We start from the raw sequence: 15974 nt of genomic DNA, 5'->3' as shown, positions 1-15974 counted from the left end.
ACATAGAGACAGACAACCACTCACATTCACACCTACGGACAATTTAGTGTCCTGCATGTCTTTGGACTGTGGGAGGAAGTACCCTGAGAAAACCCACGCTGACTCAGGGGAACATGCACAGAACTCCCGGGGAACAAACCAGGAACTTTCTTGCTGTGAGGCGGCAATGCTAACCACTGCATCACCCATCATGAGACATGCTAGTGACATACAGTATGTGGACGGCCAGATATGGAAGGCAATTTGTCATTATGTAAACATGTTCTTTCAGTGAAGGATATTTCTAGATTTTTTTCTCCTATTCATAAAGCAAAAACACAACCCCACGAATGAATCACCATCGTTATGGAAAGTAATAAACAGGCTACAGTAGTTGAGACTTTTTCAAAGGAAATGTCTCCACAGTTCAGAGGCAGAATTAGGCAGCAACACATACACATAGGAGAAATCAAAAACATTTTTATGAGCTTGGGAGCTTAGCTGTCTCAATCAAGTAGAGTCTAAACATTTGGTCACCCATGCACACTGAGCTTAGTGACTAGACGACCTGCAGAGTTGCTTTGATCCTGCGGTTCAGTCTGAAACAACTTAATTTGGCTGAAATGAAATTTTGCAGGACAAGTTTCAATAGTGACCAACGATGTTTAATGATGGCAGAAATTGAAGGAGCCAAAGTCAGTTCAATACTTAAAGATTTAGTTTCCTGCGAATACAAGATGTCCGTCACATCCAATGCCCATAGAACCAAATAACAAGTGTAATATCTTAATATCAAGAATGTAATTCCATTAACTGCCCATACCTAAACCAGCTCTGAGCCCTTGAGATTTTTGAGAGTTACTTGAAAATAACTTGTACTGTCAATAGGCTCCCCAAACAGATAAATGTGCAATTTGGAAGCAATAAAAGTGAGATATGCCAATTTAATACAGCCATACAGATACATTCAAGTAGAGTGAAAGTGCATAATCACCGACAGATGTCTCTTTACTGGGGATAGACTTTTTTAATAAATGTGTAATGATTCCTGAGAACGCTTTTCCTCCCTGAGTTTTGTGCAGATTTTGCAACAACCCTGTAACACGCCAGAACAAGTTGTAGATGCACTGTTTGCAGCTGAATACCACAAATGCTGAGGACTGTTTGTTGGTGAATCCTCATTACTGCACTTAACCAAAAAGCATGAAACTTAGAGAGTGACTGAAGGTCGTGTGAAATTTTTGGCACAGCTTTTGGTGTGGTGAAAGGAGACGATTGCACCCAGAACAAGGCTACCACCACCTAGAGAAGGAGGGGGGCACTGTCTGGCTATAAGAAACGGAAAGACATTTAGAGAGGGGGAGAGAGAGAGGGAGGCAGAAAGACTGATAAGTTCAGCACCGCGGACAGCGCACAGGAGCGCTGGAGAGGAGAAATCAGTTCAGTGGATTTGAGCTGCGCACAGTCATGCCTCCTTGAACTACTGGAGCCTATAGTGTACTCTACAGTCGCACCCAGCCGCCCTCATCCTGTGCAGGTGGAGGCACGGTTGTTGATGTTTTGTTTTAATCGGGAATCGCTAAACAAGGAGGCGAAATAGCTGCAGAGAGAAGTGCGTTGCGCTTGCAAGTACAGGCCAGGCTGTTAGTCGGCGCGATCCTTACATCATCTCTTTATTGGAGAGAGAGGGAGACATACAGAGAGAGAGAGAGAGAAAGAGAGAGAGAGAAAGAGAGGGGTGAGAGTGAGGGAGAGAGTCCGTGCAGCCAGGCTCCTCTCCGCCAGTCCTCAACTGCGAAGCGAGTCTGACGGACCGACTGGCGTTACCACCACCCCGCTGTTTTTGTTCTGAGTGTTTCCTCTCCCCGCGCCCGCTCTGCTGCGTCCACACCGGCCGTGAAGATGCACCGGCACCGTCCTGCCCGGGGATTGACGCTGTTACTGCCGGTCGCTTTGTGGATTTTCAGCCATGTCAACTGGGTGCACGGAGCTTTGCCAACAACCCGTAAGTTGTCATCCTTATTTTTCTTTCCTCCCAGCGCTGAACGTGATAGTGTGGGTATGGGTGGGAAACAGACTGAGCCTGTCTCTGGAGCCAAACAGCAGAGGCAGAGAGGTGCTCTCACCGGCTGGGCTGCAGGTATCCCCACGGTAGTGCCAGCTGGGAAGCTCTCCGGAGCTTAAGAGCCAGGCTGCGCCGGGGAAAGGGAGCGGGAGCGGGGTTTACCTTCTAAGTTCAGAACTACACGTGTTAACTCCTCGGGATCTCCAGTCCATTGATTTTAGCGCCCGGGATTTCATGCCCGTTGGGTGAGTCTGATCGCGGGTTTTTAAGGCTTCCAGAAAATGCTGGATTACTGACTGACATTTCAGCGTGTCAACTGAGGTTTGCTGTCTTTTGTGCGGTCTCAATCCCGGGGTAGAGTGCATGTAAGAGGCGGTCAGTCTGAAACCATTGCACAAATGGCTATTTCTCTGTTTCAGCCCTTTCAGGATTTTGGGGATTAACATTATGTAAGATCATTGTGTTTGTCTTTAGACCATTGCACTGGATTTGCCCCCAAAAGAAACCCAAATACAGAGGTGTCGTTGAATGGGAGTTATGGTCTGGTGGACCTGTCAGTGACCCAGAGGCACATTAGACATTTCTAATTTTGAGCTTATTGCTTTAGCAATCTAATTTGGGTCGTTCATGAAGTTTCAGTGCAGTTTGAATTTTGATTAGTCTCAACTCTATCACCAGGGCCCATTTTAGCCAACTTTATTTTATTTTAGCAAACGATCATTGGAAAACTTGGAGACAACTTACATGGATCAGCATACAATACATACCTCTAGTGCAAAGACCGGGTTTATTTTAGATAAGATTATCTATTTGCATATCATCTAGGCCTACCTGTAATTTTAGTATCGAGAATTTGTTTACACATGACATGAAATTGCATAAAGTCTCATTGACATGTTCCAGTAGGTTCAGAGTGCCTGTTTATGTTGTAAGGCTTATTATGCATGCTCAATGTATGGTATGGTGTTTACTATATTGTGAAACTTACCATCACCCTGATATCTGGGGGTTTTAATGTGCTATAATTGGGTCTGCCCGACCTAAAATGATCGCTTATGTGTGGCTCTGTATTTCCCCGGGATCATCTTCACTTGGTTCGGTATCATTCCGATGTTGCTGACGGTGGCTGAGCCGGTGTGACTGTGTGACTGATTCCCCCGGTGATCGCCAGGGCTTCTCGGGTCCCGGATGAATGTGTCCGGGGACGCGCCTCATTAATCATCCCATCCGACAGACAACAACGGTGAGACGGCACCGCGAGCCGTTTGCGTGTGCGTGTGCGTGCGCGTGCGTGCACAGATAGATAGACATATATACGTGTGCACGTCAGCGTGTGCTTCAGAGGGAAAGAGATACGGAGAGTTAGAGGGGATGGGCGGTGCGTTTTTCTTTCACAAAAGCTGTTGCACCCAAAAGCGACCTCACAGCGAATAGGTGCCATAGTGACAACACTTTATTTATTAAACTTTATCGATCCCTTTATGGAAATCCTCAATCCTCCTGCTCCCGTCAATATGCAGGTCTGACTGGGTCACCATCAGTGTCCCCAGAGCAGCTAGAGATTCAGTGCCTTGTTAAAGAAAACTCCAGCTGGGGGCTTGAACAAGGTTCATTTACAGACTTGTAATGAATAAAATATAAAACCTGTTGAATTTTCAAACTAGAAACTCTATCTGAATGTTTTCTTATCATATAGATGTTCATAGATACGTGTTTATTTTAATTTCCAGGCCGCTACACAAAATTATAAGCCCCTTAAGTGTTTAAAGTGATAGTGCTTGAGGCAAAAATAAGAAAGAAAAAGTTGCTGTAAACTGAGTGTTTTGCAAATTCTCATATGAGTTTTGTATATCACACACCATTTATATGCATTTTTGATTAAGAAATCCAATAACATATGTATCAGTCACTTCATTACTCTAAATCTATGTTGCATTACAAATTACAAGACAACAATACGACACAATAGGGACATGCATGTGCGGAGAAGGATCAGGGTATGATTTGTATCTGAAGTGTTGTGTAACGGAGCGAGAGTGCGAATGTCATACAAACAGCATGTTGAATCAGACCAGCAGTTCCACCGCTGAGCACAAATCTGAGTGCTGACTTTATCCCTCTTCAGGGACTAGATGTGGAACACACGGGGGAATAGACGATGGCATTGTGACCAATGGTCTGAGGCATGGACTAAAAAAAGATTAACATTTCCATTCTACCGGGGCAGACGCACTCACAGTGTAAAAGTCAATGGTCTGGTTGACCCGCCGACTGTGTGGAGTCTCCCAAGTGCACACTGAAAATGCTTCTATGAGGTATGTGAGCCAATGAAAGAAAGAAGGAGGGATCGATAGAGAGAGATTTAGTGTGTTTTGCACATGTCTATATAGGTTTGTTCATGTATACATGCATGCATGTGTGGTTCCATGAACGCTTGTATGTTGAACAATAATCCAGGGATTTCCTCCTACGCAACCTCGTCCTAAAGCGTCTGTCACTTTTATGTTACATTCCAGCATCACTTAATTGGCTAGAACGGTGACATCAAGTGCGGAACATCTATTGAGGTGTGGGAGAAGGAAATGAACATACACGCAGATACATAAAAGCATAGAAGAACACTCAGAGATCGGACGCACGTAAGAACAAAAGTGCAAACGCAGCCACAGGCACTCACACAACTGAAGAAAGGTACATTGTGTTTGTCCTTGTACTTCAGCTGTATGCTGTAATGAGTTGTTGATGTACAGTGTGTAAATTTGAGGCCATGATGTGTCTTAATCATCAGGACATTGTTTTTTCTATTTGCAATTCAAATTAACACATTTCTCTGATGATGATGGTTCATGTGGCAGATTTCTGACAGGAATATGTGTATTAATGTGTGACATACTGTACTTGAAGTATATTTTATATCCACAGATATTCGGCCCAGTCGTAAAGTATTCATGGATGTCAACAATTTACTTCAACCTCATTGTTTGAAACCGCAAATCTGTCCTTTAATTAGCCTTGAACTCTGCTGCCCTGCCTTGCACCCTCGCTGTTCGTCACTTTCCGTGTAAAGGACAGGGTTTAAATTTTAAACATTCTCAGCAGCAGTGTGTGAAAAGTAAAGGATGTGCCTTTAAGTCAGTGTGTTAGTGACACTGTGGGTGGCTAAATGGGATGCCCCTAGAGCCTGTCTGATATAGAATCAGATTAGCCTTCTCTCATCTCATTAAGCTTGCCAGGCCATTTGACATAGACATCAGTCTGGTTACACCTCCAGGGCCACACAGGGCAGGACAGGGTTTTCTGTTCGCCAATATAATTTATTTTATACAGCGTGAAACCAAACGAAAGTATCCACTTGCATCCTGCAACTCAAACGTTCGTAGTTGAGTTTGAGGCGTTAATTGTTCTTCCCATTAACTGGAGTAGGACTAAGGGAAGCCAATTCAGCTGCAGCTTTTGTATCCAAGTGGCTAATTTTAAGATGTGAGTGGTCGTGGCTGATCCAAAGGAAACAAGATAATAATCTGCTATGTCCTCAGAGTCGCTACCACAGTAATGAAAAATAAGTATCTCTCATTTCTACTGTCAACAGATGAGTCACTGTGGTTATTATCATATCATCACCTGATGCCAGTTGTGTAGCCCAGTGTCTTGATTTTGTGTGTGATGGCTCCCAGTAGGAGGTGGTTATAATAGGATTAGAGCTGGAGGTAGCAGACTGGTTTGGCTCAGATTAGATCAGCTCAATACTTGCTGTTTAGCGTTGTTTGGCTCCTGTGTATTTATATGTGTGCGCCTGCCTGGGTTTTGGGTGTGCGTGTGTGTGTTTGTGCCCATGCTAGATTTTTCATGCGTCAAGTCAAGCGAGCCAGAGTTAGGAAACAAGGTCTAGTTGTTAATTGCCATTTTTCTCTTGTGACCTGTCCCCCTCTGTCTAAATTGCTCTCTTCCTCCTGCTTTTTTTGGCCTATCGCTCCTTTGCACTCCCTCTGTTTTCAGTATATGTCCCTCAGCTTCTTTCCCTCACTCTCCTTCCCCTTCCCGCCTGTCTTTATGCCTCTTTAAAACATCTAAAAAAACTGTCTTATCCTACCGCTGATGACTTCTCTTGCTCCTCCTCCTTCCCATTTTGTCTTCTAATTCCCTAGTCTTACTCTTATTTCATTCTGTTTCTTTCCCTCCTGCCTCCTGCCCTTTTCTCTCTCCCTAACTATCTCTAATTCTCTCTATCCCTACTTTGCTCTCCTCAGTGGTTTTATCATCGAGCCATAATCACTTTCCTCCTCGTCTTCTTTTTCAGCTACTCAGTCTCTCCCCTCACAATCTGTCCCCTTCTCATCCCACTCCTGATTACTAGTGTGTTTGACGAAAAAGTCCCTACTTGCCACTTTTCAAGGGAGTAACGTGATGCGTGTGTTTGTGCGCGCATACTCTTACACCAGCACCTACTCTGGTGTCCACTGCAACAACCAGACTGACGTGGATCGCAGCCAAACACACACAGCCACACTACGTTCTCCTCTTTCAGTCGTGTACAGCTCTTAAAATTTGTTTGCCCCATCAGAGTATGAATATTTTATCCCACTGAAAGCGAAATGAATCCATGACACTGCATTGATACAAAAATGCTTGACCTATAATCCACTGCAAAAAGCATATTATTTTCATAGCATAAGGAATAAGAATTGCTTAATTTCACAGCAGTCCACAATAGATGTCTATGAATATGACCAGACAAGGATATCTTCCTAAGTTGCATGGTGACACATCACTGTAATATACCACATGTTCACTGAAAAGCCTTCACCCTTGGACTTTTCAAAATAGGTATTCCAACGTACAAAATTTATCGCTAAAGCATTCATCTTCACATGTTAGAGGCTCTCTGCTGATTTTCTTATTAGTGTCATAGATCACAAGCACAGCAAACATCTAACAGTAAGAAATGAATTGTCAGAGCCAGAGCACCATGACTGTTTCTTTTTTTTGATTCCCTGTCAGTGCTTCACTTGGACTGCTGTATGGGTCTCCTTGAAGAAGTAAAATTTCTCTCTTGAAAGTGAATGCTACTGCGAGGCTATCTATGTTTCATCATGGGAGCAAGGCCACAGTGATACAAATGTGCACTGACAAGTCATGCAGCATAATTCCCTTAACAATGTCAGTATCGTAACATGCACACACATACTCCCACGCACACGGAGGCCCGCACCATGCAGCTCTCACACAGAAACGTGTCCAGGTCATTAAATGTTACTTACGTTACATGCATTCATTGGAAACATAACCCCCACAAATGTGTTATTATACATTTAAAAGTACACATATTTGCATGCACGCTTGTCTGTATGAGGCATTGTAAGTGTGTGTGTGCGCGTGTGTGCAAATGTGCAGGATCTGAAAGTTATTCTAGTGGAATGTGTTCTCATTAGAACCCGTCAGAATCTGTCCACCTCGTTAGACAAGGGTCTCTGAGATGGAGAGTGGGCCGGCGGGATAGGAGGAGGAAGAGAGAAGGACAAGGGAAGAGGCAGCATTTATCAGAAATGAGAGAAGGATGAGGAGAGACAGCTCAAGGAAAGATGGTCAGGAGGCGAGGATTTCCTCTGACACCTTGTCGTTCAATATTACTGTTGTTATTATAATCTGCAGTTGCATCAGTCGGAAGATGGACCGGGCTGTGTCACCTAATACTGCATTTCACTTTGGTGATACCTGGCTTTCTAACAACTTGATTGATCACATAACTGCCACCATAATTGCTTTTTCAGTTGATGTGAATGTCCTTTTATCCACCTAGTCCGCTTATTGTACTGCATCATCATCACCATTATCGTGGTCATCCTCATCATCATCATCATTTTAAATTAGTCTCTAAAGACCTGCACTATGATTACAAAGTGTCAGGGGATACAGAATACAACAAGGTATTATAAAATAATGCAAATAATAAAATAGAAGAAATGCCTTTATTAAAGTATAACAAGGGCCAAGCCAGTCTGGGGAGAGAGACAGGAATTATACACAGTCAGGCACAGAGTTGACGTCACATCTTTGTCTATGTCCTACACACACACACACACACACACACACACACACACACACACACACACACACACAGACACACCTGTATCAGCTGACAGCTGTGAAGTTAACATATTCCTGGCACGATGACAGGAAATTCAGATCTCACTCCTGGGCCAAGAACTTTCCGACAAGTGTTCTCGTTTTGGCAAAAACAACCTTATTCTCTGGCCCTTTAGTACAATGGTTCATACACAGGTCAAACTCCACTCTGATGCCACTGAATGGCTGTTTATGAGACCAATAACATACAAACAAGATTGCAATATGTACCTCTCATGAAATATATATCTTTATAAGTATGTCAAAATACCACATGACCCCAAAATATACCATGAACAACCCCCCCTTCTTAATGTACAACAAGGGCCAACAAGAGACAGGAATTAAACACAGTCAGGCACAGAGTTGACGCCACATGTTTGTCTGGCATGAGTCCAGTATCACTAAAAATTAAAATTCTAGCCTTGGATTTGAGACCTTCCCATGAGCAATGAAACATTCATTACCCTTTTACAATTATGCCTATCAGGGATGTAAGCTACGCATTCCCGAAATGTTTGGCCTTGCACATAAGTATTGAGGACATCTATACACCTGAAGGTATGTCATGGTAATGCTGGTTTTACAACTTCATAGCTTCTGGATATGTACTGAGAAAAATGTCATGGTTAAATTTAATACAGACAAAAGGTGCACCACCGGTTAAAATAAACCTGTATTAAGATTAAGAACAACAACATACTTCAGCTCCCAAAAACAAACCACCTTGTTTACTGTCAGTCCGCGGATAAAATACAAGTCCAGCCCACCATGTTTTCCTCCCTGTTTATTTCCCTGTGAGCTTAAAATAGACTGAGATGTCTACCAAAACTGTACAGAATGGAGTTGAAATGTTGTTTGTTTAGCCTCAAATGTTCCAGTTAAATCACTTAAGAGGAAGCTAATAGATAGGGACAACATCTGGCCTAGATTAATCTTGGGTGAATGCCAGAATTGAGCTCCACCAAGGTACTGGAGGTGCTAAAAAGAGCAGTTAAGAGCAGTAAAAGTGAATTTGACCCAAATCATCAATGTCAAAACAACAGTGTCAAAAGCAGCAGACAGTGAAACTGGGCAGTCACCTCTGGCTGTGGCAGGGAGAAGGTTTAGACACACTGAATGGAGCATAGAGTGTTATAACCATTGTGCATGCTGTTGAAGAGCATCAGTGTGAATAATTAAAATTACTAGTGCAACAATAAGGACATGATCCCTCACTGGCATCCCACATGTCAAATACTGTCATCATGCAATCATGCTTTACGTAGCTTGTGAATCTGCTGCCAGGGGCTGAATCTGCCTTGGTGGGCAGGTATTTCTGGTCGGATGACTTTTGTCTTGTTATAATTGTATCAGCCACCTCAGGAGTGTTATAAAATCACCAATAAATGCAGGTTTGCTGATGCAACAGGTGACTGAAAATCTATATTAATGCTAGAGGCATGATATTACTTGACAGAAAATCAAATGTACTATTGTTTGCTTTTATTGTTATTGATAAACCTAGACCATTTATTGAAAATTTGCTGCACATTTTAATTACAGTGGCATGTCATTGCTTCAGTATATATTGCTGTTTTAAAGCACAAACTCTCATTAGTCATTGATTAATTTAATTTTGGAACATAGGTGCTGTAGTTTCAGGTGCTTCCACTTTGAGTTCCCGTATCACATGGAGGCAGTAAACTCCTCAGTGGTCTGTTCTGGGATGGCTCTCCAGATCGTTATTTTTTGTTCTATCTCTTTTGCTTTGTGTTTGCTCCACGTCCCGCTGGTAATTAACTCGTGCACTATTATTAAGGTAATATAATAATTTCTGTAATCACTGTTTTGAGCTTTCAGGCATGGCTGATGTGGTCCCTGACTTGGGAGGCAAGATTGATTCACAGTAACATGCCAAGTGTATGCACAGATAGGTCAAAGGAAAATAACATATCAAGAATAGGGGTTTGCCAAACCAAACAAGTTATTAAAAAATGTGTTTGTCTTCTCATGAAAAATGTGATAATCAGAATTGCAGAGAGATGTAATTGTGTCACAATGTGATCTCTAAATAACACTATACTGCTGTATTGTGCCTGCTGCTCTTCATAAGCAGACATCCTCAAATTATGTCAGACTTTAATTGACATAAAACACCTTCCTTTGACGTGAGTGTGATTGTACATATCAAAGTATCAGTTTGCTACAACATTACAGAAGAGATGTTGATGGCATGGGAAACACAGATTAATCATACATACATTATTCAGTCATAGTGGGCACATTATATAGTGAGTACAGTGATTTAATGAGACTTTGAGCTAATTACATTAACTAATTACTTATTGCTCATGTAAAAATAATCAGCGTACATTACTAAGTCATTAGCCCAGAGTTTGCCAGTGATCTAGCAATATAAAGCTGTAATCCTTGAATTATTGGAGGTGCATCGAGTTTATTGTCAGTGGATAATTAAACTGTTGCTTTTGCTTGTTCCCTCTTAGTTTAACCTATATTCTGCAACATTAACCCTTTGATCTACACATGCCTGATGGGTGACATGATAAATCTGGGGATTACACATTAAAAAACCACAGCCTAACATCTGTACAACTGTCTCTCTGAAGCACGCACAGCCATACTCTCCAGTCATTGATAGGGAGTTTCACTATGTCTGTCTTTTACATCTTTTTGGCGCTCCATGCATGCAGTAGGTAGCATAGTCACAATGTGTGTATATGTGTGTGTGAGAGAGAGTTTGTGTGTTTGTCAGACTGTGCATGTACGTACATGTGCGTATGCACAAGTCCCTTTCTGTCATAATGGATGTTGGAAATCTAGCCACCAGCTCATGTGGAAGAGTGCGGTGGAAAAGGGCATTGTGCCGCAGCTAAGACAAATGTTGTTATTACTCTCAGCCTTTGCATTCAATTTGTTTTTTAAGCCGCTTGAATACCCCATTTACAGCCCAAGATTAAGTGAATTAATCTTTGGGCTACTTCCATTGAAGAAACACTCCTCTTTTTTCTCCTTAGACTCAGAGGAAAAGCACAGAGGCAGAATGGGAACACACTGTAGCCAGCAAGTCACTTGGAAAACATAACCTGTGTATTTCTGTGTGTATCTCTATTTCGGCATGGTGAGGCTACAGTGTACGCGTGTTCATGTCCTGACCGCGTGCATGGCTTGGTCTGACTGTGTGTGTTTAATTGTGGTGCATGCACTGTATGAGTGTTTGTGGAAGTAAAGAGGAGGAAGATAATGAAGGGGAGATGACATGTAACTGTAAGGGCAACCTGGAGTTGTCCACCTCGTTACATGCGACCAGCTTTCCTGCTAAAATTACACCACTGCACCACAATAGACTTGGCTTAGTGGGGAATATGTTGCTGAGTGTGTGCATGTGTGTGCATGTATGTTTGGATGTCTCGCTCTGTGCTGTAAATGGACAAACAATCATTGTGTTCCCTGGGTGTACTGTGTGTGTGTGTGTAAGTGGATTTGAGTGTGTAGAAACACTTAGTTAGCATGCATTGTGTGCACATGTTGTTGTGCAGTATGTGTGTATATGTAAGTGTGTTTGGACAGACTCAGCCAGGAGGAAACAGTGGTTAAGGTCCACAGTAATTGGGATGTCAGACAGACCTGTTCTCTTACATAGTCTTGGGACAACCTCTAGCAGGATTGCCACTAACACAAGGATTGTTATCTGAGTTGTTCAGTATTGGGTGTTTGCTGATAACAATTTAAATAAACATTAGATATGTACCTGACATGTTGAACTAACAGGTGTAGCCTTCTAAATATTACCACCTTTATTTCTCACAAGCTACTTGATCCAAATACTGAAGGTCCTGATTCAAAACTAGAAAGTTATTTCACTTATTATTGATTAATATCGTTGTAGTAGGTTTAAATGGAGGAATGCGATTCCTGACACTGATGTCACATGATCTGCTAGAGGGAAGACCTGTCGCTCTGTTAAAGTGTTTGGGGCAACAAAAACACTCTGCTCACAGTCTGTTTGCAGTTGTATGGTGGTGTTACCGTGTTGCTTCTTTGAACTCATAACATTCTTTGGCAGAGTAGAGACGCCGGCTTGCAGAGAGAACCTAAAACAGACAAGTTGAATTTTGGCCTGTCATCAAGTTACTTGCTCAAACAACTTTAAAGTTTCTGCATGCAACATTCAGAGCAGTGAACAACCATGCATCCTGAGCAGGAAATGAAGTCATGCTACCTCTGTATTTGTTAAAATCCGAGCCTTTCTGTGGTTTGTTGTGGTAAGATGGTCAGTGCATGTGTGTATCCCACTGGCTAGCTCATCATAGCCACTCTGCATTGCGCTGATAATGATGGTTACCACTGATAAATTGAGACGGCATCATTGTGGAAGAGCATCCCCCACTGTATGGTTTTCCTCTGGTAACACCGGTAGCTCTTTCAGCCCTGAGTTAGCACCGTTACCTGCTAGCTGTCTGCTCAGCCAGCTCCATGTTGAAATATAATTTAGCCTCTTTACTTAGCAACAACTTATATGACCTGCTGCAACTGGCGTCAGTCATTTCAATTGCCGAAAGCTTCGGGTTAAATTAAGAAGCTGCTGCCTAAAGGTTTTGCACACTGCTTTTTGCTCATAAGAAAGGAAAGATTAGAGTCTGAGTTTACAAACCTGTGTATAAATCTGTGTGCTCTGCCAACCTGGATGTCACCAGTGCGTCCAAATAATTATTGTCATCACTCTAAATTTCACTCACATGTGCAGTGAAATGCTGCACTGTAGGCTGTCATTAAGGAGAGCAGGCCTGCACCACTAGCAAGCTTAGATGTTCAGTAAAAAAAGGATCTAATTTTGCTTTGTATTAGCCTGTACCAGTCCAGAAAAATCTGCCTGAACTGGCCCTGATAGTGATCCACAGAATTAGCCTGTGATGTAATTTTGCTTTTTTGTCTCTACTGTACATTACATGTGCAGGAAACCTGTTTGTACAGAGACTGAAGGTCAAACCGCCTGCCTTGGCTTAAACACACCTTTGCGTGTGTGTAGGTTGAGTTGAGGTGCTTCAGGTGACCACATACTTGTATGTGTCAGTGTATATATATCTGTGTATAGCAGGGGTTAGGTGTGTGTGTGTAGGTGTGGGCACTTGTGTGATAAAAAATAGCTTTGTGTGTATAAGTTGGAGAAAAAGAGAGAGCTGAGGCTAGATGTGGATGTGGTCCATTAGCTTTGGTTCAAGGTGCTGTTACAGCGTAGGCTAAGATTAGTCAGACAGGGGTCACTGCTTCCTCTTTATACCTTCCTTTCACCTGCCTTCTCTCTGCCTTCCTTTTCCTCCCTCTCTCGGTCTCCATCTGTCTTTGTCTGTATGCTCGTCTCTCTCCTTCCCTCATTTCTCTCTTTCGCACTCCAGACTATTTTATTCACTCAGGTTGCCTCTTATTCTTTTCCACTTCATTCTTCTCTCTCTCTATTTAATGCCACCTTGTTTCTGTCTCTTTTCACATAGCTTACCCATTCATATCTTTGTCATCTGACTTTCCTTTACCATTTTGTCTCTCCTTATCTTGCTGTCTGTACCCGTCTCCTCTTTATGTACATTTCACCTCTTCTTAAAGCTGTCTGGAAAATCAAGTCTAAACAATGCTGACATAACCGTTACATGTACAAAAGCAACCACGACGCAGCATCCAGCATTTGTGCTCAGGGTGGCTTCAGCCCTGCTTTGAATGCCTTCACAGACATCTTGAAGAAATCAACAACAGGTGCAACACATCAGCCAACTAAATGGCACAGTAAGACAGCAGGTGTCCTCGATTCCTCTTGCTAGTGCCTTTTGCTCTTTATCAATCAACTAGTTCTATTTAGAAATAGCAGTCTCCTAAATTAGATTCCTGTATAGCTTGTATTTGATTAGTCAGTGATTTTCATTACTGCCAACTCTACCTCTGCACTTACTGGCTCAGTGAAATGTGCATCAGCTGCCTGGACTCTTTTAGGGTAGGAACTGTGGCCAATGAATTAATACGTGAAACAGATTCTGCTTGCAAAAAATAAAGTTCTGAAGTTCCTGAAAGGGTTTCAGCGACTGAGACATTTTCCTCTACTGGAATGCAGTATGTTTCTTTTTCTGCCACCACGCCTCCTCCCACACTCAGTACAGTCTGTTAATATGCTCTCCAGCAATAATTCCAGTTAATCCTGACCTTTGTGGAAAGAGGTCAAATTACTAATTAATATATGCTGTGTGAGTTTATTAAGAATGAGCTCAATTTAGAGCCGCTGAAAGTGCCACAAAGACAATATTAAAGACAGCAGCACAGCTGTAGATTGAGTTAGGTCAATCCTTTAGCAGCTCAGTTGATTAATTTGGAATTTCATTAATTCCCCATTAAACTGTTGGTTAATGAGTGCAGAACATTTAGATTCACGGTATGCTTCACATTTCCAAATCGTGATCCCAAATGGAAATATTTGGGAATTAGTTTTAATATCATTACTTAATAAATGCTCATCCTGTCTGCTGGCGTCTCTATCAGTTGTCTAGAGATGAAATGATGGTGGCCAACATGGAGGGGATTACAGCATGGCTGATCGCAGATCAGTTTCAGCTCTTTAATCTGTGTCTGGGACGAACAGAGATGCTGACTGAGTACATGGCAGAGAGAAACACACACACCGAAATAGGAGGGCGGGCAGACAGGAAACATCAAATCTGATTTATAGATTTATCTACTCAGCCAGCACCCTACCATGCTCCTGTATTCCAGCAGCCTGGGTGATGGATAGAATATGTAAGCATTTTGATTCCTGTGTGCAAGTCTGAGTATAAAGGGGTGAGTGTGTATGTGTGTGTGCTTGTGTCTGCACAGGTTTCTCCATGTGTTGTTTGGGGAATGCACAATCACACGCCACATCGACTCACACACACTCATCAGACACACACACACACATACACACACACACACACGCGCACACACACACGCATACATGGTGCAGCAGAAGTCTTCTTTGCTTTTTACTAAGAAGGCAGAAAAGTGTGCTATCGATTAACTGTGAGAGCGGAGGAGAGGCGAACGCTCTTTGGCATTCTCTGAAGGACACGGTGCAAAGTGCTGCCCTAAAAGCTCAGTGTGGGGTCTGATTCTCTTGCTGGATGTGAGGCTAGTGTATGCTGTGCATCGAGGTGTGTAGTCAAGTCTTTATAGTCCCTGGTGGTCAATGACACAGACAGTCAGCTTTGCTGGCAGATGGCGGTGAGCAGTAGAGCAAAAAAAAAATCTTTATTTTGTATTTTTATTGATAGTCACTTTTTTGTTTATTTTTAGAATAGTTCCCTCACATTCATGGTGCTCATCCTATCAGCTGTTAGTTTTACTGATCTTGGGGTATTAATTGACCTTTCGCTAAATGCTGCCCCCGACATAGACTGGCCAATCATAGCATAGCCGGCTCAAACCAGGGTCCAACAACAACACAGCTGTGCTCCATTGACGCAGTCGTTTCAGATTTCCTTCATTTTCAGGCTGGTTTTGTGGATTTGGAGCTAAATGTTGTGCCTGGGGCACGTCGTATATTAATGATCCTCGTTACCTGGAGAGGTTGGAAAAAGATATACGTTTCTTCCCTGTTCTAAAACCAAAATCAAACCCTGAGAAGTGTAGGGTTAGCTAGCTAGCTACTGAAGATATAGCCTACTGAATGTATACACATGCTGCTTTTGCTTTTTAATGATTATAACAGTGAAACAAAGACCGACCCTGCTGTACAGGAACCAGTGAAGGGAAGCAGGGAAACTTTGCTGATATTCAACCAGCTCTGTGT

At 42.6% G+C, this 15974-nt stretch overlaps 1 protein-coding gene across 1 annotated transcript in view; it reads left to right on the top strand.

The window, feature by feature from the left end:
* Nucleotides 1-1473: 1473 nt before the first annotated feature.
* Nucleotides 1474-15974, top strand: part of cntnap2a (contactin associated protein 2a) — a 454430-nt gene continuing 439929 nt past the window's right edge. The window contains exon 1 of the mRNA XM_050057256.1: nucleotides 1474-1984. Coding sequence (XP_049913213.1) covers nucleotides 1882-1984 — 103 coding nt within the window. The 5' untranslated portion in view covers nucleotides 1474-1881. The remainder of the gene's footprint in view (nucleotides 1985-15974) is intronic.

The sequence above is a fragment of the Epinephelus moara genome, chromosome 11, assembly GCF_006386435.1.
Source record: "Epinephelus moara isolate mb chromosome 11, YSFRI_EMoa_1.0, whole genome shotgun sequence".
Classification (NCBI taxonomy): domain Eukaryota; kingdom Metazoa; phylum Chordata; class Actinopteri; order Perciformes; family Serranidae; genus Epinephelus; species Epinephelus moara.
This window is presented reverse-complemented; position numbering and strand designations above follow the sequence as displayed.